Raw genomic sequence first — 26,220 nt, 5'->3', positions numbered from 1 at the left:
AGAAATGCCATTAAGACATTACTTGATTCTATTGAAGTGTAAATTTATTTAATAATATATTTAAGTACCTAGTATTTTATTATCATTTATACTGATACATTATGTTTATCAATTTTACAATAAATCCAAAGTAAAAAAAATAAATACATAAAACTGACAACTTAGGTCGGTTGTATCCATATAAAATTATTACTTAAATCAGTTCCATAATTCACACCACACCGTTCCAGAGAATCTTGTCCTCTCCAGTTACCATTACCATCAAGTGGCTAGAATTGTTACCCATTCCCGTTACAAGAATATATAAACGGCCTCAATGGTCCGCGGGTTCGAAAAAATATCAAAGTATTTATTATATCAGTTATAGTACCCATAATACAAGGTCTGTTTACCTTGAGACTAGGTGTCCTTGTGTATTACAGGAGTATTATTATTAAGTGGAATCTGTATAACTATATCCAGCTTAAAATATACTGTATAAGCATTTTAAAGGAAAAGACATTATCAGCAAAAGTCAACTGTGAAAAAGTAAGAAGTAGGATTACACTTTCTTAATCCAGAACTAGAAGGGTCGGTCCATTCGTCCCGCCTTCGATCCCCATATAAATAACAGAGTGGCGGAAGAAAAATTGGCAATACTTAAGTGGGTTCTATGGGTTAATTACATTGGCGTTTATTAATTACACAGCGTAATCACTAAGTCACCAAGCTAATTACTGGTAGCTATCGAATATCAAGAAAATATTTATAACAAAAATCGAAATGTATGTTATAAATCCCTCCTGGTTATTTATTCCTTTACTTTATTAGCAATCCCCCCCCTGGTTAATTCCTGGTTCATTCACTTACTTTGTAGACAAATATCTACTCACGCAAGCAGTACCATACTACATATACAATGTATAGGACATAGATTTATATTGTAGCTACCATTATACTTATATTTATATGCTGTACAATAAAGCGTTTGTTATGCAAATTGTGGTACGACCCTTTACAAAGATATTATTAAGAAATTGAAGCGTAGCCGGTCGTTGTCAACACAAACTTATTATATAAGTTCAGGACGTCGTTCCGACAGTCGTTGTCCGTACACCAAGAAAAATTACGGGACGGACGTCGAAAGTTGTAATTGACAATTTACGAGATCTAATACTCGGGGGCCACTGATGACGACATAAAATCCAAACTCAACGTTATTAAGCAAATCCAGCGAAATGTATAAACTGCGATCTGCATCATATTGCAAAACGAATCCTTCGTTTTGCAATAAGTTTTTCAATTAGGAAATAAATTCATTATATTCTCAATACATTATTTATTAATTAACTCATTATTGCACCTCATAAAATAATTGAGAAAGTAATAGGATATTAATAACTAAACAGTTCAGTAATTGCTTCCAAATTACTTTTCATAATAGAAGTGATAGAAAACAAAAAAAAGGTGGTGATTAAATGGCATTTTTTTTAACACTGGACAATCTAAGCAGTGCTTGTATTATGGGTCCTAAACAATTGATATTTTATTATTTGTGGGAATAATTCGATACATTGTTTATAAATATATATATACATAAATAATAATATATATAGAAAACTCAGAAACCAATACAAGCTATTATACTTATGTGTTTTTTGCATTGTGCGATGAATCTGGGTCTATATTTCTAATCAGATATTTCTGAGGCCGTCAAATTGTTATTGATACGTTCACTGACAAGTTTTGGTATTACTCATATTGGGATGTAGTCAGAATAATATTTAATATATTTATGTTATGTACTGCTAATAAATTATTTTTCTTGTAAGTAAAATGACATATCTGCAATTATACACCTAACTATATCAATACTATAAATGTATATGAAACGAGTAAGTACTACCAGCGATTTCGTCTGTACAAAGTTTGGTATTCTATTTTACACCTTTATATATTATCTTTTAATATTGTATATACCTAATTGGAATGGTAAACAAGTGGACCATACTTAAGTCATAACCGCCACCTACATACTTTAAAAGTACTACGAAAGTAACGTTATATGATGTCACATACTTGGGGTACTTCATAGCACCCCTTATGGATGCCATTCTGAAGTATTAAGATATTATTTCTCCGTAACCATATTTTAAATTCCATATCTCAACCTCCAATAGAAACACAGCTTATAAAGTTAGTTTTTTGATGGCTGAAATAGAAGACTAAGATCTTGTACAAAGTCTACATCTTGTAAAAGATAACCTCATGAAACAATTTGTCAAAACAACATCAAATTTCGTTGAGTTCCGTGCAGCCTTCAGTTGCCTAAAAGTAATATAAACACATGAACACACTTTCGCATTTATAATTTTAGTACGAAATTTCTTTCCCGTATGAAACCTTCATTGAAAAGATTGTCATTGTCTTGAACGTCACATGTCAATGCCACGGGTCTAATATCGTCACTGCTGTCGGTCGTCATCATCGACAGGTGTCCTTGTCGGGCCATAAATAGCGCTTAGCGAGCAAGCGGTGAGATCAAACGAATTGTGTTCCATGGGCCGTGAGGAACCCGTCCACATGACAGCGCCTGAACCGATCCGCCCATCCCCCGACGCCTCCCTCTACATCCAAACTTCATAATGTTAAATGGTAGCTTTTGAGTTCCACCTTCAATATAAATAAACAGCTTCTGTTGCGCTATGACGTGAAGGGTACATGCCGTACCTTACCATAGCGCCATAGTCCCAAACTTGCATTATGGTGGTGATGATGTATATATAATAATAATAATAATAATAATAATAATCTCAGGACAATTCACACAGCGCCATCTAGACCCAAGTTAAGCTAGCTAAAGCTTGTGTTATGGGTACTAGATAGCTGATACATATACATAGATATTTTTTTTTTGTAAATACATACATATTATATATAGAAAACACACAGACCGATACAAACAATCATACTCATGTATACAAAATGTTTGTGCCGTGTGAGGAATCGAACCCGCGACCATCGGTCGTAAAGCGGTGTGCAAGACCGCTAGACCACCGAGGTCGTCATATACAATATACAAAACAACATACATATATTCACATATTTTTTTAAATACATACAAACCCGCGACCACCTCAATTAGTGCACTGTGCTAAATCGTTAGACATCGAAGACGTGCCATATATTTACCAAAATAGAGACTTGTTTTTAGAGCATACAGCATCGTAACCAATAGCAAAATATAATATTACTATAATTGTATTGGTATATTCTTTACTATGTCTACATTACAGTAAATAAATTACTGTATGGAGTTTTACATAATTATCAACCGGAAAGGTTTGTAAACTTATTTCCTGCAGATCCAATGTATTATTATTATACTTCAAAATAGATCAGGAACTTTTTAGTTTACTTTGAAACTAAATAAAGTAATTCGTAATTCAAATTTTTATTACTTTAGTGGGAACTATTCGTGACCATCAAACTTAAAATGCGAAATTTATGATTACGAGGCTAACGATAGTGAAACAGCTGGGTTGGCAAAATTATTAGGGTTCCCTTCTGGCTAATGTACTATAAACCTCTAAAGATTAGGTAGGAACTATTATGTAACGTATGGTTAAGAATATGATAGCAAAGCTCGCCATATTACAAATGTCAATGGAAATTAAATACGAACTCAATACTAGCTTTTTAGAATATTTTTACGCTAAGCTCTTTAGATTTACTATAATTGAAACCTATATTATTTGGTATATAAATTATTCTGATGCCGGTATACCACAGTATACTTTGTATAAAGTCGTCTACCTTATATACTTATTTCAGCAGTTTGACTTATAATCTGTGTTTTGGTTTAAAGATGAAATATGTTAGTAAGAAAACAGTGTACAGGGATACAACACCATAGTCCGCAGATGTAACAGCAACCAGTGCCATGACCGTCACCCAATGTCATGAAATTATTACTGTTTGTATGTGACCTTTTCTGTTTTGAAACTTTTAATACAGTAATTTGTCATAAATCCTGCCTGTTACAATTATAATAGAATAGACCATTAGCTGTAATCTGATTCCAAAAACAATCGAAAGTTAGTTTTCCTTCATTATTAATATATTTTTTTTATATTGTTTCAGGTCATGGCATAGTATATCTGGTACTGGAAAAAATATGCCAACGAAATATGTGCCCGAAAGTGGAATTCAAAAACACAATGCCTGCCAAGAACGTAATCTCGAAATGGCTGCGGGCGAAACAAGGAAAACATAAACACTCAGCATGGGGCTAGCAAGTACATAGCCAGTGAAAAAATATGAACGCGTCCGATCCTGATATACTGGTGGCAAAAGGCCAATTAGATATATCATACAGAGGACCAGAATATGTTCTGGATACCTCGGGCGCTGTTTACAATACCGTGCTGGAGTTCAACATTACCTTTGACAATAGTTCAGTGTATAACCTCACAGAAGAATCAATAGATCAGTGGAACGACTACATTAAACTCCTTCAAGATCGCGCATTGCTGGTCACGTTTCTCCTCCTATTTTCCTTGACAACAGTTTTCGGAAACATGCTTGTCATACTTGCTGTGATACGCGAACGTTACCTACACACGTCAACGAACTATTTTGTTACATCACTTGCAGTGGCTGACTGTCTAGTAGGATTAGTAGTCATGCCATTTTCAGCGCTGTACGAAGTACTGGAGCATACGTGGTTCTTTGGTGTAGATTGGTGCGATGTGTGGCGATCCTTAGATGTGTTATTCAGTACTGCCTCTATACTAAACTTGTGCGTGATCTCTCTCGACCGATACTGGGCCATCACGGACCCTATTACATATCCCATGCGAATGAGCGGACGGAAAGCGGCCTTCCTTATTGCCGCTGTATGGGTGTGTTCCGGTGCTATATCCTTCCCCGCTATTGCATGGTGGCGCGCTGTGCGTTTAGAAGAAGTGCCAGATTATAAGTGTCCGTTTACGGAAAACCTTGAGTATATAATATTTTCGTCAACAATATCATTTTATTTGCCCCTTTTTGTCATGGTGTTCACTTACTATCGTATATATCGCGCAGCAACTATACAAACGCGGTCTTTAAAAATCGGTACTAAACAAGTAATGAGGCCGAGTGGTGAATTAGAGTTGACTCTGCGTATACATAGAGGAGGAACAGTGCGTCAGCGAAGTGATGCATGTCACGGTGCGTGTACTCCTGAGGAAGCAGATCAGGAGCCACTGACTGCTCTGCAAAACAATGGACTGTCACGTTCATCCACGCGTTTAACAAATGTGACACATACTAAGCATTTGCCAAAAAACTTTTCGTTGTCGCGTAAGTTGGCTAAGTTCGCTAAAGAAAAGAAAGCTGCCAAGACTCTCGGTATAGTGATGGGTGTGTTCATAGTGTGTTGGTTACCATTCTTCGTAGTGAATTTGCTGTCAGGCATTTGTTCGGCATGCATTGCGCATGTGGAGATAGTCAACATGGTCGTGACTTGGCTCGGTTGGGTCAATTCCTCAATGAATCCTGTCATTTATGCCTGCTGGAGCAGAGATTTTAGAAGGTGCGTATGTAATTAAATTATTTAAGTATATATTACTATATTACGATACTGTATAAGTTATAACTTTCTTTTGGATAAAGAATTAGATATAAAAGACAAATTGAATTTCTGATTAACTTTACATATATTAATAAAGGTTTTTTTACTACATATTGTATCCATACAAGACACGTACTGCAATTTAAATAAAAGATCGATACAGACCAGCTATATCCAGAATCATAAATAACATTGTCATCATGATACAAGTTTGTACGAATTAACATTAATAAACAAAGTAAACGATTCTACTACAGTTAATTTATAGAGCACGAATACCCGAGCTTAATTGTAACGAGTAGATAATAATTTGTTTCATTTTATAACACTAGTGGCTCATATAACTTTGTGAGTTTTGTATATATTAACATATCAGCTATATAGCCTATTTAATACTGAAATAATATACGCAACAATGAAAGAATTTGCCAAATGGGTGCATTAGTTCCAACGTTTACTCTCCTTTTAATCAAATCTGCGCTGTCTTTTTACACTATTAGTATAGATAGTTAAACCTGCAGGCATTTTATAAATGAATCGTGAATCCAAATGACCTGTATCCTAACTTTATTACATAGTGAATTCATGGTGAGTTTTTTTTTGTTATTAAAATACTTAGTTGCTAGTTCAAACATTGTTAGCGATCCCATTTTACATGATTACAAAGATATAAAAGCTTTTACGTCGAGAGTGCAAGTCAATTTATGGGATGTTTAAAATTTTGTTTCGATACTTTATTCAATTTTGACTTCCTACTTATATACGTATATTCTTCTCCAGTGATAAATATATTTATATATTTATAGCAGTATCATAAAAACATAAAACACATGCATTCAGAGCATGGTTAAATTTTTACAATTATTTGTGACGCCCAGAAAGGGTATGGCAATATAGGCATATGACCTAACAAGATTATAATTTTGTATGTTAAACTTAAAATTATTGTGTCTATTATTATATATGTATATCATAATTTTCTATACTGTAAATAATAAATGTACGTTACAAAACAATATCTTCTCATTAAAGTCAATAATTATAATGCCAATAAATCTTTATTGAAATACTCATTAATATTGAAATATTTTATTAAGAAGTAATTCTATCATAATTTTATAATATATATATATATATAATACATATATATTAAATACTTCATAAATTAGTTTCATGAGATAGTTATGCAGGTATAATCAAAATGTATCTGCTTGTCATAAGTTGTTGTTGTGATTGCTATCATCATACTATAGTATATCAAATAACTATTCATCATTCAGTAATGCATCCAATCTAAAAATCAGCTCAAATCCAAACTACCTGTTTGTTTTGTGATAAGAAGACCGTGCTTAATAAACGAGCTCTTTGTAAATCAATTTAGTCATTGTACGGTTGATTACATCTATTCTGATCATCACACCAATTTAATATGAATTGTGAAAATTCATATTAAATTGGTGTGTAATACCTATATTATCAGTTTATATTGTTTGTTTTGGATAATTATTTTCGCAATTGATAATATATTTACCAACATTCTATCCAATGATTATTTATCATAATAAAATTATTGTGAAAATAAATATAAAATTTATTTAAAAACCTTTACTATATAGCTTAAGCATATTTAGGGTCGGCAACCGAACAACCCTGATGTTTACCATCCGATGGGCGGTATGCTAGTTTGCCACCAAGGTGGTATACAAAAAAACTTAATCATTATATAAATATTTATACCTACTACTACTAATTTAACTAACTTACTACTATAATAAATGTAAAAGTTTGTAAATATGTTAATATTTCGGTGAGTCAAAACGAATTTGAATAAAATTTGGTACACAGATTGACCAAGTTCTAGGCAAACACATAAGGTATACTTTCGTCCTAATTTGACGACCTCGGTCTAGCGCTTTAGCACACCGCTTTACTTCTGATAGTCGTGGGCTCTATTCCTCGCACGGTGCAAACATTTTTATTTTCATTCATGAATATGATGATTTGTATCGATTTGGGTGTTTTCTGTGTATATTGTATATGTATTTACAAAAAAATCTAAGTATTTGTACCAGTTAGCTGGGGACAAGGTGACGCTAAATGAATTATCCAGGGTTATTATTATTATTTTTCTTATGTCACAGCTTTTGAAGCTGGTGATTAGTGCCGAGGACAGGTCATGCCAAGTCTCGCCTTACCTTATTATTATGATTATTATAAGAGCAAAGCCATAGAATACAACCAGCTTTATTATTATAATACCTTGTTCTATTAAATTAATCTTGAATAAATTATATGTAATTAAATCATGGTTTAACTCAAATAATGGAATAAGTATTTTAGACTTATAAATATACATATAGTTGTATTGTATAATCTGTATTGGGTATCGCTTAAGTATAATAGAAAGTAACGACTACAAGTTCTTTATCATGTAACAAGTGCTACTTCTAGATTGCTGTATCAATAATTTTCTCTATCTTCGATTATTTCATTGTTATCTACCATTATCAATAAGTATATTTTTTATAAATTTCACATTTTTGAATAACATATTGTTAACACCTTACAACAACGCAATAAACAAAATTGAATCCTATGCTGCAGTTAAGATTTCGCTATAGAAACTCTTATTACTCTCTGAATTCGAAATAGAGCCTTTGTAATAAACAATATTTTGCTCGCTTATGATACAATCTACCGTTACTCTACTGTTTTGTATTAACCGCACCTTATTACTACATATAGGGTGTCGAAATGTGACCGAGGATTAGGGTGTCGCCGTAAATCAAATAACTCTGATTATGGGACGGATAACCCTCAGTAAATCATTTTTCGTTGACACATATTTTTGCTGTCAATTCTAATATTTGTGACAGGATTTATGGTTTTAGTATAAACTCCATACGCTATCTAAGAAATTTAAAGACAATCGTAATAAGACAAAAATAACGAATAAACGTTTTTAAATATCAGAATTTTGCTAATCTTTCGTTAAGTTTGTCAAAAAGCATCTTTGATCGTGAGTTATACCTATCTTATACCGCATCTCGAAAGGCAAGCTGTAGTGACTATGCAATTAAAATGCAAATGACTCAGATGCTTGAACGGATGCTTGTCAAGTAAGTAAATTTTCCTCGAGGTGTGTACCTGCATGTCAAGCACAGACACGTCACTCTAACCTTGTGTGAACATGGTATAGCATGTTTTTTTAAGATATAAATTTTAAAAATTGAAAATTATTTATATAGTGAACCGGGTCTTAACACAAATAATTTTATGGTAAATAAGGATATATACCTATCTCGATATTTTGACTAGGTTGCACTAGCCGTGGTCACGAGCTGGCTTAAATAACAGCGACGACAATATAAGTAGGTGCCAGCAGTTTTTTCAACTACCGTCACTAGATTGTCCAACGAAAGATCGCAACATACAGCATTCACAGTATCCGTACACTTATATTGATGCTACTGAACTATATATTATTTTGTTATCATTTATTTGCGATTTAATTCCACACAATGAACATTCATATAAGATTAACAAATTCAAAATTCAAAGTTTTTTTTTAATTCTAACAGTAATTATAGATAGATTAAATAAATCTATATTATTGTAAATATGTACAACATTTAAAAAAAATACGAGCTGAGTTTCTTGTCAGTTCTTTTCATCTCGAAATCATTCCGAACTGATGGTAGATTTGACATATTATAAGAGTCTGTATTAGACCTACATGAATAAAGATATTTTGAATTTGAATTTGAATTAGATTATAGATAATCTTATTTCAATAAAAGTAATAATAAAAAATTTAACTTAGTCTCTTAGGAATATTTTTATTTCTACCACGACAATATAAATAAAGAAAAATTCAGCAAGCAATCAATCAAATCAAAATCATTACTTGATTGATGCTTTAGATAAATATTATACAAGATTTTATGTAAACCGTATAGCGCAAAGTCGTTATAAAAAATATTATATATACAGCAAAGTAAGTAATATAATTAATGAGTCGTAATAACGAGAGCATACCTCATAAGCAGCTGTAATGCATGTAACACGGATAATTTCGGGAGCAACCGAGAAAACCTGCAGAACAGTACTAGTTTATTGTATTCTACAATTAATAACAACTGAATTCTAAGTTGCCATTAGTTATATGTACATTGTTCTACCGAAGTGTTGTTGTTTCATTTCGTCGAACAGCACCAAAATAACATTTTCGTTTATTGCACTCGCTTGTCGGTTTAATGAAGTTTATTTTGCACAGACGTTATTGAATTTCTTCCCGTTTCGTAGATTTTTGTCGATGAAAACACTTAAAAACTTCCACAATTGGATTTCTGTCCGGTTCGTTAACAGTATCATATTAGAAATTATTTTTATATTCTTTTTCTCGGTGATAGCTGAACGTGGTTTTATATTTCTTATCATTGTTTTATTCCAGTTAAAGTACATAAAAGTTATACGAGCAGAATAGATAATAAAGAATTTAATGTACGTACTATTAAAATTATGTATTTATTACAATTAATTATCCAAACCATATACAATACTATATATTAATTTAAAGATCTTATTAATATTATAAACGCGAAAGTTTGTAAGTATGAATAGATGTTTGTTACACTTTCACACAAATATTAATGAACGGATTTTGATGGAACTTTACAGTAGTAGCTTGCTTATACATCAAAATAAAATATAGGCTATAAATTTAATGCACGTGAAACTGCCGACTTAGCTAGTTAATAATATTTTTAACATTAGTATTAATTATTAATATAATATTCATTAATAATATTTTATATACTTCTAAAAAAACGTAAAAAAATATATTTTTGAAGTAAATTTGAATAAATACTTATAAATTTAATAATTCAAAGGGTTTGATTTAAATTTGTATTTAGGGATATTAAGCGAGATATTAAGAGTAGCAAAAAATTGTAAAATATGAATTTTGTTTGGAATAATGTAGATAGGTATCGTTAAAGACACGCCCTCCTCGGCTTGCGTGCGGTATTTGTGGACATGACTTAATTCGGATTTATATTAAGGCCAGAGAATAAATTATTCGGGTAGATGGCATAATAACTGAGCCGAGAATACCTCTATTCAGATTTAAATTTTATATTCTAAATTCTTCTTTTCATCAAATAAAGAAAGCAAATTTCAGTTGTTTGATATAACATGACTTTATTTGTTCAGTGTTGCGGACACTTAAGGGTCTTATAAAAAGACTATAACATTCATGAAAGCTTTAGGTACTTTGATCCAGTGGATATCGTTTTCGGATGGAATGCTTGCAATCCTTCTTTTTGCATAAAGGTACTATAAATGTATATCTTAGATAAGTCACCTGTGATATTTTGCGTGATATTTTGCTTGCGCAGCTGTAGGATGTAAGTGACCACTTAATTTGTTTTGGTGTAGAACAACTATTTACCAATTAGCAGAGGTTCAACCACAAGTCCCATGTCATTACTAATAGTAATGAAATAAAAATAAATCTATGTACCTAATTATCTATATAAATCGTATTTTCTCTCATATCTTCTTCCTTCAAAATAGTAGTTATTAGTTAGACTTACTAAAGTAAAAAAGCCAAAATTAAATTAAACACAGTTGTAGAATAATGAAGTAGGATAAGTGTATATTAATAATTAGAAATAATCTTTATCAAAAAAGCTTAATGTAAGCTTTTTAGAATACCTATTTTTATCTACCATCCATCTACTAATACGGTTGCAAATGCAATCAAAAAGAGTAAGCAAGAATCTAGACTGTTGTTTATTTAAACATAATGTAGTTCAACTTTAGTTGTATAACATTTTGCATGCATAGCCTATACATACCTACCAAACGGAATAAATCACTCATAAGGATCGCAACAGACCTTTATTATTCCTTACAAGCCATTATTGTATATTTTTGTAACTATCAACATAACAAACGCAGTAAAAGTTAATAAATACTTAATACATTGCATAGATTGCAAACATTCAAGAAACAAGTCAAGTTGCAAAATATTGTCTAGGTAGTTATCGAAATAATAAAACTTTGTAAATCAGTAACCACATTGTAAACAATTCATTAAATGCATCCAAAACGCGGTTTAGTTCTACTGGTAATTCATTAAGCTGAAACGAAACATAAATCAATGTAATTTTCATTATAATAGGTACGACGGGACCTCATATTTACTTAATTCATGAGGCGATTGTTATAATAATTCTCTCTACAACGAATTCGTGATTGCTCCGCATTAGAATTCTGATACGTTTCATCCATTTAAGTAATTTCGTTCGCACATTTTTTAATAATAAGTTTACTAGTATTTTGTTTTCATTTTGCATAGAGTCAGACTTATATATTTATAAAAAAATAACAATATTATACATACTTAATATATTTTGTTGAATAAATTCTTAAAATGTATTTTTATTGGAACTTGAACTGATAGTATTAGTAATTAGTAGTATGGAATTGTGTTTATGAACCGATAACAAACCAAAAATTTGAAAGATGGCGCAGTAGGCTTGCTCCCAGCCACTTTGGATTTGTAGATACCCAGCGAAATGTTGAATGGTGCATTTACCACGACTTCGCCGATTAATTTTACCGCTGACTACCTGGAGTAATTATGTGAAGTAGACAAAGTATGTTATTATTATACATTTCTATACAATAATGTCCGAAAGCGTAAAAAGTAATAATATGCTTAAAGTTATATCTGCACATATATTTTGATGTAATAAATACCTCCTCTATTTCTATATGGTATGACTGTGACTCGTGCGAACACATCCATTATAAACACGCAGGATTCGTTCATAGTCAGACACGCTGATGCTATCAAATGAAATTAAACTTTAACAAAAATTTACTAGGGTTTAATATTAAAAAGTTTGTTAGTGTTTTAAATAGCCTTAGTCACCAAACACATTAGAGCCTTAATAGTGAAAACTACTTTTGATTTACATAAAAAACCATTCAATTCAAGCCGAGTAACAATATTGATGACTATAATTTAAGTAGAATTTTTTACTAGAAACAATCAAGCCCTTATTTCACTCATACCTATATCCAAAATTAGAATTCCATGAACTTCTATCGTTTTGAACCCTTAAGGCTTTGGTAGTTTTAATCTAATACTTAATTGATTTTATACAAAGTTCTCTGCGTGGGAATATATATGTCATCAATTTCAACCACAAAGCAGCTTCCTACTCTGTTATGCTTCATTTTGAAAAATGATATACGGCAGCAATTTTACTTGGTACGAGGGCATGATTGATTCCTCAGAAGTGAGAACATGTACAATGGGCGTGACTTAATGCTAGTCAGCATATATATATGCAAACATCTGCCACTGTCGAACGGTTGAGTTGTGAACTTGTTTGCCAATGCGGTTACTTATAAGACTCTGCATTAGATTTTTAAAATTATAGTACCTGCAGATTTAGGTTGGTGCTATTTTTAAATAGTCAAACAGACTTTCAACCGTTCTTCAGCGATTTGTATTCGTGTGATGCCAAAATAAGCATGCTACCGTAACAGAGGTGAATTTACCCCATTAAACCGCCGGTTAGTATAATTAAGGCGTCGTTTCATTTTCAACCGTTGGGTGAGTGAACCAAATTTAATTGATACCAACTCGGCAATTCTGATTCTATTAAGCTTATATAATATATCGTATACCAATTCAAAGTAAATCTATTTTATTCACATAAAATAGATATTTACGCATATATTTTTTATTCGCTCGTATTTTATTTATACACATATATAACGTATAATTGTTTGCGCCTTTTCGTGCGATGAGGATGTTGGTTGTGTAATTAAAATCGGAGATACCCGTCTAGTTTATTATTTACTTAAAAATTGTACAATGGATGCGTAAGGATAATGCGTATATTATCGTTAGCTTGAATCTTAAACTGTGAGTTTGAATCTTAAACTGTAACCGTCGTTTAATATATTGTTGTTTTATTATATAAACAATTCTTAATCATTTCGTAATAATATTATTCTTGTGTAGTTAGCATATACATATATGGATGTCTATATATACGTCTAAAAAAGTAATATTTTGCTTTCATTCGAATAATTAAAAACAAGGAACTGTATCTTTATAAAAATGTAAGCTGCGAAAGAAACGAGTCATCCATTGTGTCTCCAACAAGACTATTTTCAGTAAATATAAAACTTTCCTATAGATGAAAGCATTCTTCATATAAACCTTGGACAATAAAATTGTCTCTTTTTTGTTTCTAGTGTACAAAAGACACATTTTGTTATTTACCTTTGCTCCCAATACAGTAGAGTTTTTTTGTTCTCAAACAATATTAATCATTGGATATGTAGGTGCACTATTCATCATCATCTGCTTCTTCCTTATACCATTTATTTGGGGTCTACTGCACTGCACTATTAATTTATTTAAACGATAAATAAGTTTGTACGTAAATAAATTCTCATGTAGATATATAGATTATACACATCATTCACAAGATACGGTAGGGAAAAAAATTATAATGTAAAAACTTGACGTTCATAAGCGGCTACAATGTCCTACATGAATAAATGATTTGTGAATTTTGAATTTATTTTTAGCATTTTTTTTATTTTCTAACTCTACAAACTACATACGCTACAATACACCATAAAAGTTACAAGAAGCCTAATTGTATGATTAGGCTACTTCAACAAAATATAAGAAGCTAATATTCCATAGGTACATTATCTTATCTGTGGTTTTACTAATGATCTCTTGCTAGTTTCCGATAGTCAATAGGACAGTAGAATATAGAAAGTAGAAGAAGATAAAAATAACAACAACCTTAAATATTGTTTATGAAGATCAGTTTGCAGGGATTTTCGCTTTTTCTCTTAGGGTTCACCGCGCTTCCTTTCGCTATTAACTTTCGGATCTATGTTCACTCAAACTCAACGAATTATATTTTATTGTCCCTAAATATCTCGCTCATTAAAGTCAGAACTACATATTCTAATATTACGTAGGTACTATGACGATTACGCGATTATCCCTAAGACTGTTTAGCTGAGCTTTACTGTGGATTAATCTGTTGCGGGTAAATAATACGATGTTGCTGGTCGAGACGATGTATATTACTGATGATGATAAACTGACAATGTATACATAGAAATAATGATCTTATATACTAAATAAAAGTAGGAAAATGTAAGGTGGGGTGACACAGTTTAGATACAGCAGTGCCTAGTAGACAATATTGAATTTGTCTTACTAGACATTATTAAATGCAATTATTATTTTATGTATCTAGGTGACTGTGTCCCATAGATATTCCCCCCTTGAGAGAAAAAAATATATATATTACACACAAAAAAATTATAAAAGTTAACTGTAAAATTTAAGATATGCACTTTAGTAACAATAAAAATTCATTATACCCAAATAACGACGTAAATCTTCGACTGTCGTGGGTTTAGGGTACTCGTCGATTGCTTGCCATTTTTCTTGCGTTGGTTTCATCCCTTGGCTCGTTATATGATAACCAAGAAAATCTAGCTCATTTGTGAAGAACTCGCATTTGCTCATATTCATTGTTTGCGGCGAATAATTTGAATTCGCTAGCGCTCTCTTTGGTCTGTGCTTGTTTTTTATTCATCGAGATTTTTGCTCCGGTGTCCACCAAAATTCTATAGCCACTGTTAGAGTCGGTTATAGCTAGGCGGTTAGACGGATGAACAGCACAGCGTTCCGTCTTATTCTGCGTCGAATCTAGTTTTCCGACGGTTGTCTATAGGAGCGCGGCATGTCACATTTGTATGCCTTTTCTTTATATTTTGCGATGATATAATATAAATAATAGTCATTTTTCCGACTATGCAATGACCGTAGGTGCGAATTTGACCTAGATCGGTAGTTGCTGCGTCTGTTTGTGTGTGGCGAGTGCTTTTCGCGTATATCAGCAATTTCTGATCGCAGTGTCGCAATTAGTGACGAAAGGTGTGCAATGACGTCGGCGGTGACTGTTGGCTGTACTTTTGTAGACAGCATTTTTGCTTTATTTTTCCAGTTACAATTTTTCGTCCAGAGATTATATCCAGCAGGCAGTTGTGTTTACTGGGGGTCAGTAGCACGGCAGGATCCTTGTTGCGCAGTATTGCCAACGACTTTTATGCCTCTTGAATTTCCGAGCCGGTGAGACCCGCTTCTGGGAAGCCGGTGGAAATGTGCAATCGTTGGTGGTGCGCAGGATGCCGTCAGACAGAGATTTCTTGTTTGATCTCGTCGTTTTCCCAGGTATCGTCTCGACCACGTCGGCCAGATCACGTCGGGGTCACCACTGTTGCGGGTGAATAATACGATGTTGCTGGTCGAGACGATGTATATTACTGATGATGATAAACTGACAATGTATACATAGAAATAATGATCTTATATACTAAATAAAAGTAGGAAAATGTAAGGTGGGGTGACACAGTTTAGATACAGCAGTGCCTAGTAGACAATATTGAATTTGTCTTACTAGACATTATTAAATGCAATTATTATTTTATGTATCTAGGTGACTGTGTCCCATAAATCCAACAATAGAGACTGCGTCATTATTTTCTTGATTAATTTAACACGCAAATGCTATTATTAATAATCTAGTCGGAAATCCGAGGCCCCAAGCCATTTTCAGCAAAATGTTAATCTGTTTAAAGTCCGAGACTCGTCTGGCCGATTGGTTCGAGCGACGCAAAATTATTGGATTTGCTCGAACGATTTGAGTAAAATATTTAACATCAGCGACGGAGGGTTGATAATATAATAGCGACTTATTTAATTGTGTTATTTGAAAGTTATTCAAGAATTCAAATCCGATAAGGCTTATTTAACCCTGATTGCATAGATTGTTTAATCAAAACATTTATTAGGTGCGTAAATGGAGAAATTATGAATGAATTTTATTTCATTCATTTGTATGAAATAACTATTTAGTTTAGCCAATGTTATTCAATTACAATGAAACATTAATTAACTTAGCTGTATTATTCATAACAAAGTATTTAGATATGATTCTACAATGTTTCATACTTAAGTCATGACTAGATCACTGTGGGATAGTATAATAGTAGGTAAACCTATACCACAGACGTTCATGGAAATTAACGACTTTAACAAAATATGCCTACCAATATGGTGAGCATCAAGACTACCTAAATTAAGAAACTGACTGAAATGAAAAATTTGAGGATTTAACTTTAACCACAAAGGTACATAGGCTATGAAATAAATAAATATCTTACCTTCAGCGTAACATTGTGTACGTAACAAAATGTATTTTATGTAGGTACTTGTGTTTAAAAGTTTTTAAATATCCCTTCAAATTCCTACTGAAATAGAGCTAAAATATGAAATACAGGAAAACTATAGCTTAGGTACCACATCTCCCCCAAATACCTAGTACTGAAAATTACAAAATACTACTAAATTTCGTGAATTATGACAGAATATCGTATTATAGCGAAGATATCGCGAGTAGAAACTAATTCAGTATAAAATACCCTATCATAACTCATACTATATATAAATGAACTCTCTAATTTACATTGTTAATGTCATTAATGAAATTCATGTACCTCCAAATCGTCTCCACAATTACTGTAGATACACATTGTACTCCATATATGTATCGAAATCTCGTAACTTGCAATTTGCATCGCAAAACGCTTCTACTATATTATGATTGGTGAAACATCGACATAACCGAACTGGCACGTATCTCGATTATTGCTGTATTGTCGGATCGTTATTTGCTCCAACAAATATGAGTAGCCAAATGGGATTATTTTAGACGTGTTCCAATATTGCCAGTAAACCTTTATCTCTACTTATAATAGTTGTTGCTATTCTTGAATCATTTGATTATCTCCGTTCATAATACCTATATTAATAATATTTCTGTTTGTGTCTTTTTTAAAAACAACGATGACTTGTTTATTTATTGAAATTCGTAATAGAAAAACTAGATAGATGTGGATAAAATTCATAAAAATATTTCCATACTTACAATAATACGTAATGATTTAACGTATAAACCTTATGATTCTGTTAATTTATTTCATTTTATACTTAAGTATCATGTAGGTATTATCATATGAGTTGACAGAGTATATAATTTTTTCCACTGTAGTAATAAATAAAATCTGAATTAAATAAAAAGGTAACTGTTAGTAAAATGTATTATTTAATTTCTATTGTCTTCTACGTCTATAAACGGCTCTATTATTCTAAAACAAAAAACGACGAACCATATGAACAAAACTTATGTAGAACCAATACTAGAATGACACATATACACTATAATTTTGATCTACAAGTTAAAAATTATAGTGTATCTGTGTCAATATTGTAGCTTTTTTCGAAGTACTTTGATGTTACCGTAGAGCGCCATTAGAGTTCTACCGCATGACGAAACGAGGGCAAGTACTGAGGGCACTCCAAACTCGCGGAAGGACCTGGGCGCCTGATGGATATGTTTACAATAGCACTACTTAAGTTTGATATAAAAAAATATTTATTTAATACTTAGCTGTGCCCGCAGTTTCATCCGCATGAAATTTATAGCCTATATATTATTCTGATGTTAGCAATTACTGTAAAGTTTCATCAAAATCCGGTCAGTAGTTTTTGCGTGAAAGAGTAACAAATATCCAGTATGGACTCACAAACTTTCGAGTTTATATTTATTAATAAGATATGGTATTTTCTACATATTACGCCGAACTCAAATAAATAAGATAAGAAAGAAGTAAATGATGACGGGAATATTTTCTAAAAACAAGTAAGCATGCTCAAGCTAAAATTATAAATTCGAAAGTATATAACATCTGTATGCTATTTTTTTATCTTTTCATGACTAATCGCCTGTACAATCACACATATATAAACATATATTATGTAAAACATTGTATCACAAGGGCGGACATAAGCGTTTATTAAAAAAAGGCAATCGGTTCGAGGGTAACAGCTAGTAATAAATTATTTTATTTAAATGAAATTGTTCTTCGTTGTTTCACATTAAAACTTACATATACTCTTAAGTGTGCTATTAGAATGTACATCATATAAATACATATAATAATGGAACTTACTTAAACTTGACGATAATACTGACTTTATCGTCTGAAACTCTAGTTATAGAAATACAAAAAGTCTGACACCGTAAAGTGACTTTCTGTGTTTCGTTCAATAATATTGAATGCTAATGGAAATATCCATTTCAGTCTTGTATATAATAACTAGTTGTCTGAGTTAAAAAAGCTAAGCTTCATGTAAAATACCTAGATAGAAATTGTTTCTATCTAGATATTTTACATGAAGCTTAGCATATTAACGTTTTTTTTAATCATTAATTGAGTCATTAGTATCGTCATATATTTCAGGCAATATAATTTATACATTTAGACATTAATTTTATGAGTGTAATTACAATAATTTAATTTATTGGTGTACGTATTATATTTTTAAAGCACAATATATTATAAAATTACAACGAAATCGCTATATGTAGTATAGTAATACTATCCAGTTCGTAACACTAACCTAATTGCTGTTCTTTAGTGTATATCCAACAAATTAAAATTTAAACTATCTAGAAACTTTAGTCCTCAGCACACTGTCTCTTATGTATTATGGTTAACTAGAATTAGAGGAATAGCATATTAAGTATTACTGCAAAGTGATTCTTAATTCAAAATCCATATCGAAAAATCAAGTATATCTGTCTGTATGTTGCCTTTTCACGATTTTTTTATACAACTTAGGTGGTAAATGGCATACGGCCATGTGATGGTAAATGGTAACCTATGGATTACTATGACATCGTGAGCGTTTCCGTCTCTAAACAACTGAAATGTAATGAAATTTAATCGTTAATGGATCTTAATGAAATTTAATTCGGAGTTATCATAAGGATCGACCTAGGCTAATTGAATCTAAAAAACCCGGACGTAATTACGGGTATAAAATAATATATATACATGTACGATGTAAACTCCTTACTCTAACAACCCATTGACGTCTCTGGATACGACTTTCTTGTGAAAATGAAATAATACAACAATAGTAAGCAAAATTACGTTCATGTAATTAATGTCATAAAACAATAAGTTCACGCATAAAAAAGTAATTTATAACCTAGCATTTTTTATTTGATGAAGATAAATGACCAACAAAAGGGTCGCAGACTCTTCATTTGCATCATATTAAAATTCAGTTTCGACGACCTCTGCGGTGCGAGGGCACAGTGCTTTGCTTAAATGAGTTTCCGTTTGATTTTCGGTTGTACAAATTTAGAAAACAATTAACCGAGGTAAAAACCTTTGTTTAAAAAGTCGTCTGCGTGAGTACCTATATCTACATAATATTTCAGCCTCTAAACAGCTTGCTTTTTAAGCTTTATTACGGTTAAAGCATACGATACGGAGATACGGCAGTGAAATTATAGGATAAATATAGCTTTTATCCATCAGTTTGTTTTTGCCACTCCAAATCCATAAAAAACCTCTAAATAGATTCTTGTACAACATAGAAACAGGGACAGAATTATGTATCATAGTTGCGAACAATTCTTATTTAAAACGTTGAAGCACAGTGAAATACACTGTAAGAAAAATATTTTTGCCATCTAAACCCAAGCTATGTAGAGCTTGTGTTATTGGTACTATAGAACTGACATAAATACTTAAATGTACGTGCACAAAAGCACCCACACCAATACAAACATTCTATTCACACTCCATCATATAGGACATTTTAGCCGTCTATGAACGTAATTGTAACGTAATGGTAGATGGAACAAATTATAATAAAGAAAATGATTATAATTTGTTCCCTACTGGCCGGTATCAGTATACAGATCCAATTGCGAAGAACTGCCAAAAAACTCAAGAACACGTAACAATCGAATTAGAAATTAATCCACACAAAATAAGGAAATCCTTTAATTTCTCAGCATATAAATGATATAAAGCGCATTTCATTACATTCGATATTTAGACACATTTTAAAATCAAATTTAATAAAAGTTAATTATAACATTCGGAATTAAATTTGTTTAACACTATTATATTAAAATAAATAAAAAGCTACAGCTATAGATAAAAATAAAACAACAAGAAAATTATATTAACGACTAAATAGCTGAAATTTACGACTAGTTTCTGTACGTTCTCGGTAGTCTCTGGAAGCGATGTTTAAGCATAGATAATAGTGCCATTAGCCGGGAGAAAGTTCGTACATGCTCTCGTAACACCATAGATTAAATAACTTACTAATATACCTACCCGCATATTGCGGTCACTGCTCCCAAGGTATTATGTGTTTACGAGAAATAATGGGATTATTAAATTTAAATAGCTTATAGCTGCATTTTCTATGTAAGTAATTTCATTGATAATTTTTGTTTTTGAAATAGACCAACTTATTAAAAAAAACGATAACATTGGAAAATCAAACGGTCAGACAACTCGTGACCATGGCTAGAACATCTTGTCCAAACTTCGTGGGAGTAAATACCTTAATTTACTAAAAAATATTCGTGTTAAAACCCGATTAACTATATTAATTATGTGTACTAAACCCAAAAGTTTAAAATTAAGGATAACATTGGAGAGAAGACGTAAAATATAAAAAATAATTGATATTTATAACAAGCATTAAAAACCATATAATGGAATATAAATTGAGTAAATATAAGAAATATCGTACTATGATAATAAAACATTGAAGCAATATGTTATTCATTCCTGTTTAAAATATTGATAAGGTTGCTTCAAGGGTCATGAGGGCCAATTGGAGCAATGGTAAAGATTTTACCTATTTTGGTGAATAGCAACGGCTATATATTTTGAAGCCAAAATGCGTCCGTTCTCTAGTACTGTACAAACATAAGTGAATTAACAACGAGCACTGGTTATGAGGAAATTTAAATGTCAAACTCATTGTACTATCAATCACTCATTCCATTATGTCAGTAATGTTAGTAGGAAACTTAATTTTTATATATAAAATAAATAATTTCAACGAGTAGGTCTATTATGATAAGTCAACTCTTTACAATTTATTAATACGTATTGGTAAACATCAAATTTGATATGTTTAAAATTTCTAACAGTCTCCCCGAAAATAGCATTGGTAAATTCCAAACCTAGCCACATATTAGGTAGGCCTCGAATAAGCGGTCTGTAACAATCGCCTCTTTGACTACTTTAACTGTCTGGGTCATGATTATAAATAAAGATTTACTAAAACTTGTAGCTGCTATAACATTTAAATCCATATCTCCACTGTTGTCTAATACATAGCTATATCACAACCTTGTCCTCTACAAACCATAATGCTTACTCCTGGATTCATTTGTTTGGAATCCTTTGATTTCCCCTATTTGTCCTTGTTTATTACGGATTTCAGTAATCCACCTATTTGGAGTCGCCATACAATAAGCAAAGCAACAAGTTTTGGTCTCAAAACCATCCTGCCTGTAACGGAAAATGATTCCGGTTTACACACTTCAACGTCAGTGCACCATGCATCTACATGCTAAAGTAATAAACGAAGTGGATTTCGTGCTTTTGTTCGAGATGTTTCGCTCATTTTTATACCAACGGTATAATGTAGGAAGATTACAAGAAGAATAAGTAGAACCTACAGAAATAAATTTACCTCAGGTATAGACAGCGACCATCTGCGTGGATACCTCGGTTTCAGCCGTCGAGTAGCTTGCTTTGTAAGCTGTGTTTCAGTTGTTGAGTACAGAACAGGTAGTTAATTAAAAGACACATATCTCAGTTCTCTGGAATTTCAATGTATTAGTGATATCACGGGTATCACACACTAATATGACATCGGTAGGTGACGGTTACCAAATACCAGAGATGGGCAAAATAGTTTTAAAAAAGCAAAATACTTTTCTGATTTACTATTTCAAACACAAAATAGTTTTGTGTTTTGTTTTTCAAATATTAAAATCAAAATAGGTATTTTCATAATACTTTTTCAAATTAAAATACCTTTTGAGTTTTTGGCCAAATCTGAGATATTTTTATTTATTTTAGGTATTTAATATGAGAGATAGAGATACAATGTCAAGCCGAACAAAAAGGTCTAATAACATTGCACCTTATGCATGACATTTTATATGGTTATATTATTAATTAATAATAATAAAACTCACTTAAAATAATGTAAAAAACAAGACTAACGAAAAGAGAGCCATAACTCCATTTTGTGAATGCCATTTATTTCGGTTAAAAAATTGATTCAGATGGCGAATTATTTTCCCACCGGAAATACACCACAGACATATGACGATTCTTTGACCGCGCATTTAATATTATGATATAATAACATAGTTTATATGATTTTAAGGGAAAACACACGATATATTTGTTTTTCAGAAAGAATATCCACTGGTTTTCAATTCAGAATAACGGTCTGAATTCACAGTTTTTGCCAACCTGTCCCTTATACCTTGTATTTTCAAACTTTTGAAAGAAACTGTATCTAAATCCGTGTGGTTTTTTAAGATCAAAACATGACAAAGAGATTTTTTTTGCACTTTTGAGTCGGGATGTTTGTAAAAAAATAATTCAAAACAAAAACCATTAAATTTATTGAATCAGGGCTTCCTTGTGCAGGGTTACAGCATCTATCAAAATTTCTAAATTATAGACAATTTGACCTTGTGCATGTGGCAGAAATGCGAATGTTAAGATGGATGTGTGGGGTTACCAGGAATGACAGAATAAGAAATGAGTATATACGAGGAAGTTTGAAAGTTGCGCCGGTTATAGAAAAGTTACGAGGTAACAGATTGAGCTGGTATGGGCATGTTATGCGGAGGAATGAGGACCATGTCTTATGGAAAGTGTATAATATGAATGTGTATGGATGTAAAGGGAGGGGACGCCCTAAGAAAAGATGGATGGATTGTGTGAAAGATGATATGAATAAAAGAAGAGTATGTTTAGATATGACGACTGATAGAGATCAGTGGAAGAGAATGACATACTGCGCCGACCCCAAATAATGGGATAAAGGCAAGGCAATGATGATAGACAATTTGACCTAGGGACTTTGGCGTATGGTGTAAGAATAGCACCACCCCCTCTCTTCCCGTGGGTGTCGTAAAAGGCGACTAAGGAATCCGTCGACCAGTGGACGAGCAGCAGCGTTCTACTGAGTAAATACCATCACACTGCGATCGCCAACCCGCATGCCAAGCGTGGCGATTAGGGCAATATCCCCCCCAATGGATTTACACCCAAGGCCCCGGCCCCCAGTCCCCGGCAGCCCCGCTAGTCTTGACCATGGTAGTGGTCATGGACACGACGGTGCAGGGGGTGTGAAGAATCTCCGGGTAAGACCAGGCTACCACAAACGATGACCACTGGCCCTGGCAACATACAACGTTCAAACACTGCGGACCGACGAAAAGCTAACTGAACTGGAGGAAGAGTTGAGCAGATTGCACTGGCATGTCGTGGGATTATCTGAAGTCCGAAGAAAGGGGGAGGACTCGATAGTCCTGAGATCCGGCAATCTGTTTTACTTCCGGGAGGGCGATCAACTGTCCCAAGGCGGTGTCGGGTTACTTTATGATGAACTCCTTCTTCAGGAAGCCGGAACACCGGAAATGGACCTGGATTAATCCCGATGGTGCTACAAAAAACGAGATAGATTTCATCTTGTCAACGAGAAGACAGATTTTCAATGATGTCTCTGTGATCAATGCCGTCAAAATTGGAAGCGATCACCGCATGGTAAAAGGCACATTGAATCTGAATCTGAAACTCGAACGATCCCGACTGATGAAATCTACGCTCCGCCCTACACCTATACAGATCCAAAACCCCGAAAGCTTTCAGCTAGAATTGCAAAACCGTTTCGAATGCCTTGGTGACTGCGTTAACGTGGACGATTACAACAACAGGTTCGTGGAAACTGTCCGTGCGGCTGGGTCCAAGCACTTCAAAACCCGCCGCGCAGAAAGAACCGGAAAAATATCTATCTCTATCCTCAAACTGATGGATGAAAGAAGAAGTATGGTCCTGCAGTCTCCGACTGACGCTTCCCAGTATCGGCAACTTAGCAGGCAGATCTCTAAGTCCTTGACTCGTGACTTACGCCACTTTAACATAAATTGTGTAAAGGAGGCTATTGAGAAAAACAAGGGCTCAAAAGTCTTTAACAGGGATCTGGCTGCCGGACAGAGCCAGTAGAGGCGACTTAAGACAGATCACGGCAGGATCGTACCATCTAAACCCGAACTTTTGAGGGAAATTAAGAAGATCTATGGACAGTTATACACGACAACACGGGCATCTGTTAACAACATGGCGAAAGATCCTAGAGCCAAATTAACCCGACACTATACCGAAGATATCTCGGACGTCAGCCTGTACGAGATTGGTATGGCTCTTAAACAACTTAAAAACAACAAGGCTCCGAGCGATGATGAAGTTACTGCTGAGCTTCTGCGGGCTGGAGGTAGACCTGTTTTACGAATCCTCCAGAAGCTATTCAACTCCGTCATCCTCGAGGACTCAGAGTCACTCAGAGGGCAATGGAGAGGGCTATGCTCGGAGTTACTCTGCGTGATCGAATCAGAAATGAGGAGATCCGCAGAAGAACCAGAGTGACCGACATAGCCCGAAGACTCTGAAGTGGCAATGGGCGGGGCACATAGCTCGTAGGATAGATCGCCGTTGGGGCAATAAAGTCCTCGAGTGGCGACCACGGACGCAACGTGGAAAGGCCTCCAGCAAGGTAGACTGACGATCTGGTCAAGATCGCTGGAAGGCATTGGATGCGAGCAGCGCAGGACCGATCGTCGTGGAGATCTTTGGGGGAGGCCTATGTCCAGCAGTGGACGTCTTCCGGGCTGCGAGGATGATGACGATGATGATGACCTAGGGACTCATCCAGAAGGATGTCATAATTTGTGTTTAAATTTGAAAAATACCACTTATTCCAATATGGATATATTCGTACAAGTGGTATTTTCCAAATTTACTCATTTTTCAATCAAATCTAAAGAAAAAAAGGGCGAGTATGTGTTGGATTACGAATCCTTATAAATTAATATATAAAAGAGAGAGTGGACTGTATTTATTGAAAAGAAAATAATTAATGGAAAAAGAAGTAAAAATACGATTTCGACCTGGAAGAACGTCTTCCACACTCCGAACACCCCAAAGTAAGCAATGTAACACCAAACTTACTCACCTTTGCTCAGGAACGTCCCGATGTGTAGTACTGTTTAGTGGCCACGCACTCTAGAGTGTATATTTTCATCAAAAACAATTATATTGTGTTAAATAATTATTTAATTATCTTATTTTATATAGATAAAAATACGGAGCGTCCTTTTAATTCCAGTTCTTATTTTCAATTGTTTTTTTATTCTTTTTATGAAATTTAAGTGGCCACATGTTTTTATATGTGGCCAGTATTACCGAGCGCCCTTTGCTCCAGTAAGCAAGCCGGTGACACAACCTGCTTAGACTAAGGAGGTTCGGAATACGGAACATACCCCCGGCCGAAACCGTATTGACGGTTTCAAGTTAGTATAAAGGTA

General features: G+C 33.4%; 1 protein-coding gene across 1 annotated transcript in view; it reads left to right on the top strand.

The window, feature by feature from the left end:
- Window positions 1–4,298: 4,298 nt before the first annotated feature.
- LOC131846378 (dopamine receptor 2-like) overlaps window positions 4,299–26,220 on the top strand; it is a 46,705-nt gene continuing 24,783 nt past the window's right edge. The window contains exon 1 of the mRNA XM_059195652.1: window positions 4,299–5,557. Within this exon, the coding sequence (XP_059051635.1) occupies window positions 4,299–5,557 (1,259 nt within the window). The remainder of the gene's footprint in view (window positions 5,558–26,220) is intronic.

This window comes from Achroia grisella, unplaced genomic scaffold (genome assembly GCF_030625045.1).
Source record: "Achroia grisella isolate CSIRO2021 unplaced genomic scaffold, CSIRO_AGI_Agris_v1 utg511, whole genome shotgun sequence".
Taxonomy (NCBI): domain Eukaryota; kingdom Metazoa; phylum Arthropoda; class Insecta; order Lepidoptera; family Pyralidae; genus Achroia; species Achroia grisella.
Note: the sequence above shows the minus strand (reverse complement) of the source record. Positions and strands in the feature narration are given on the sequence as shown.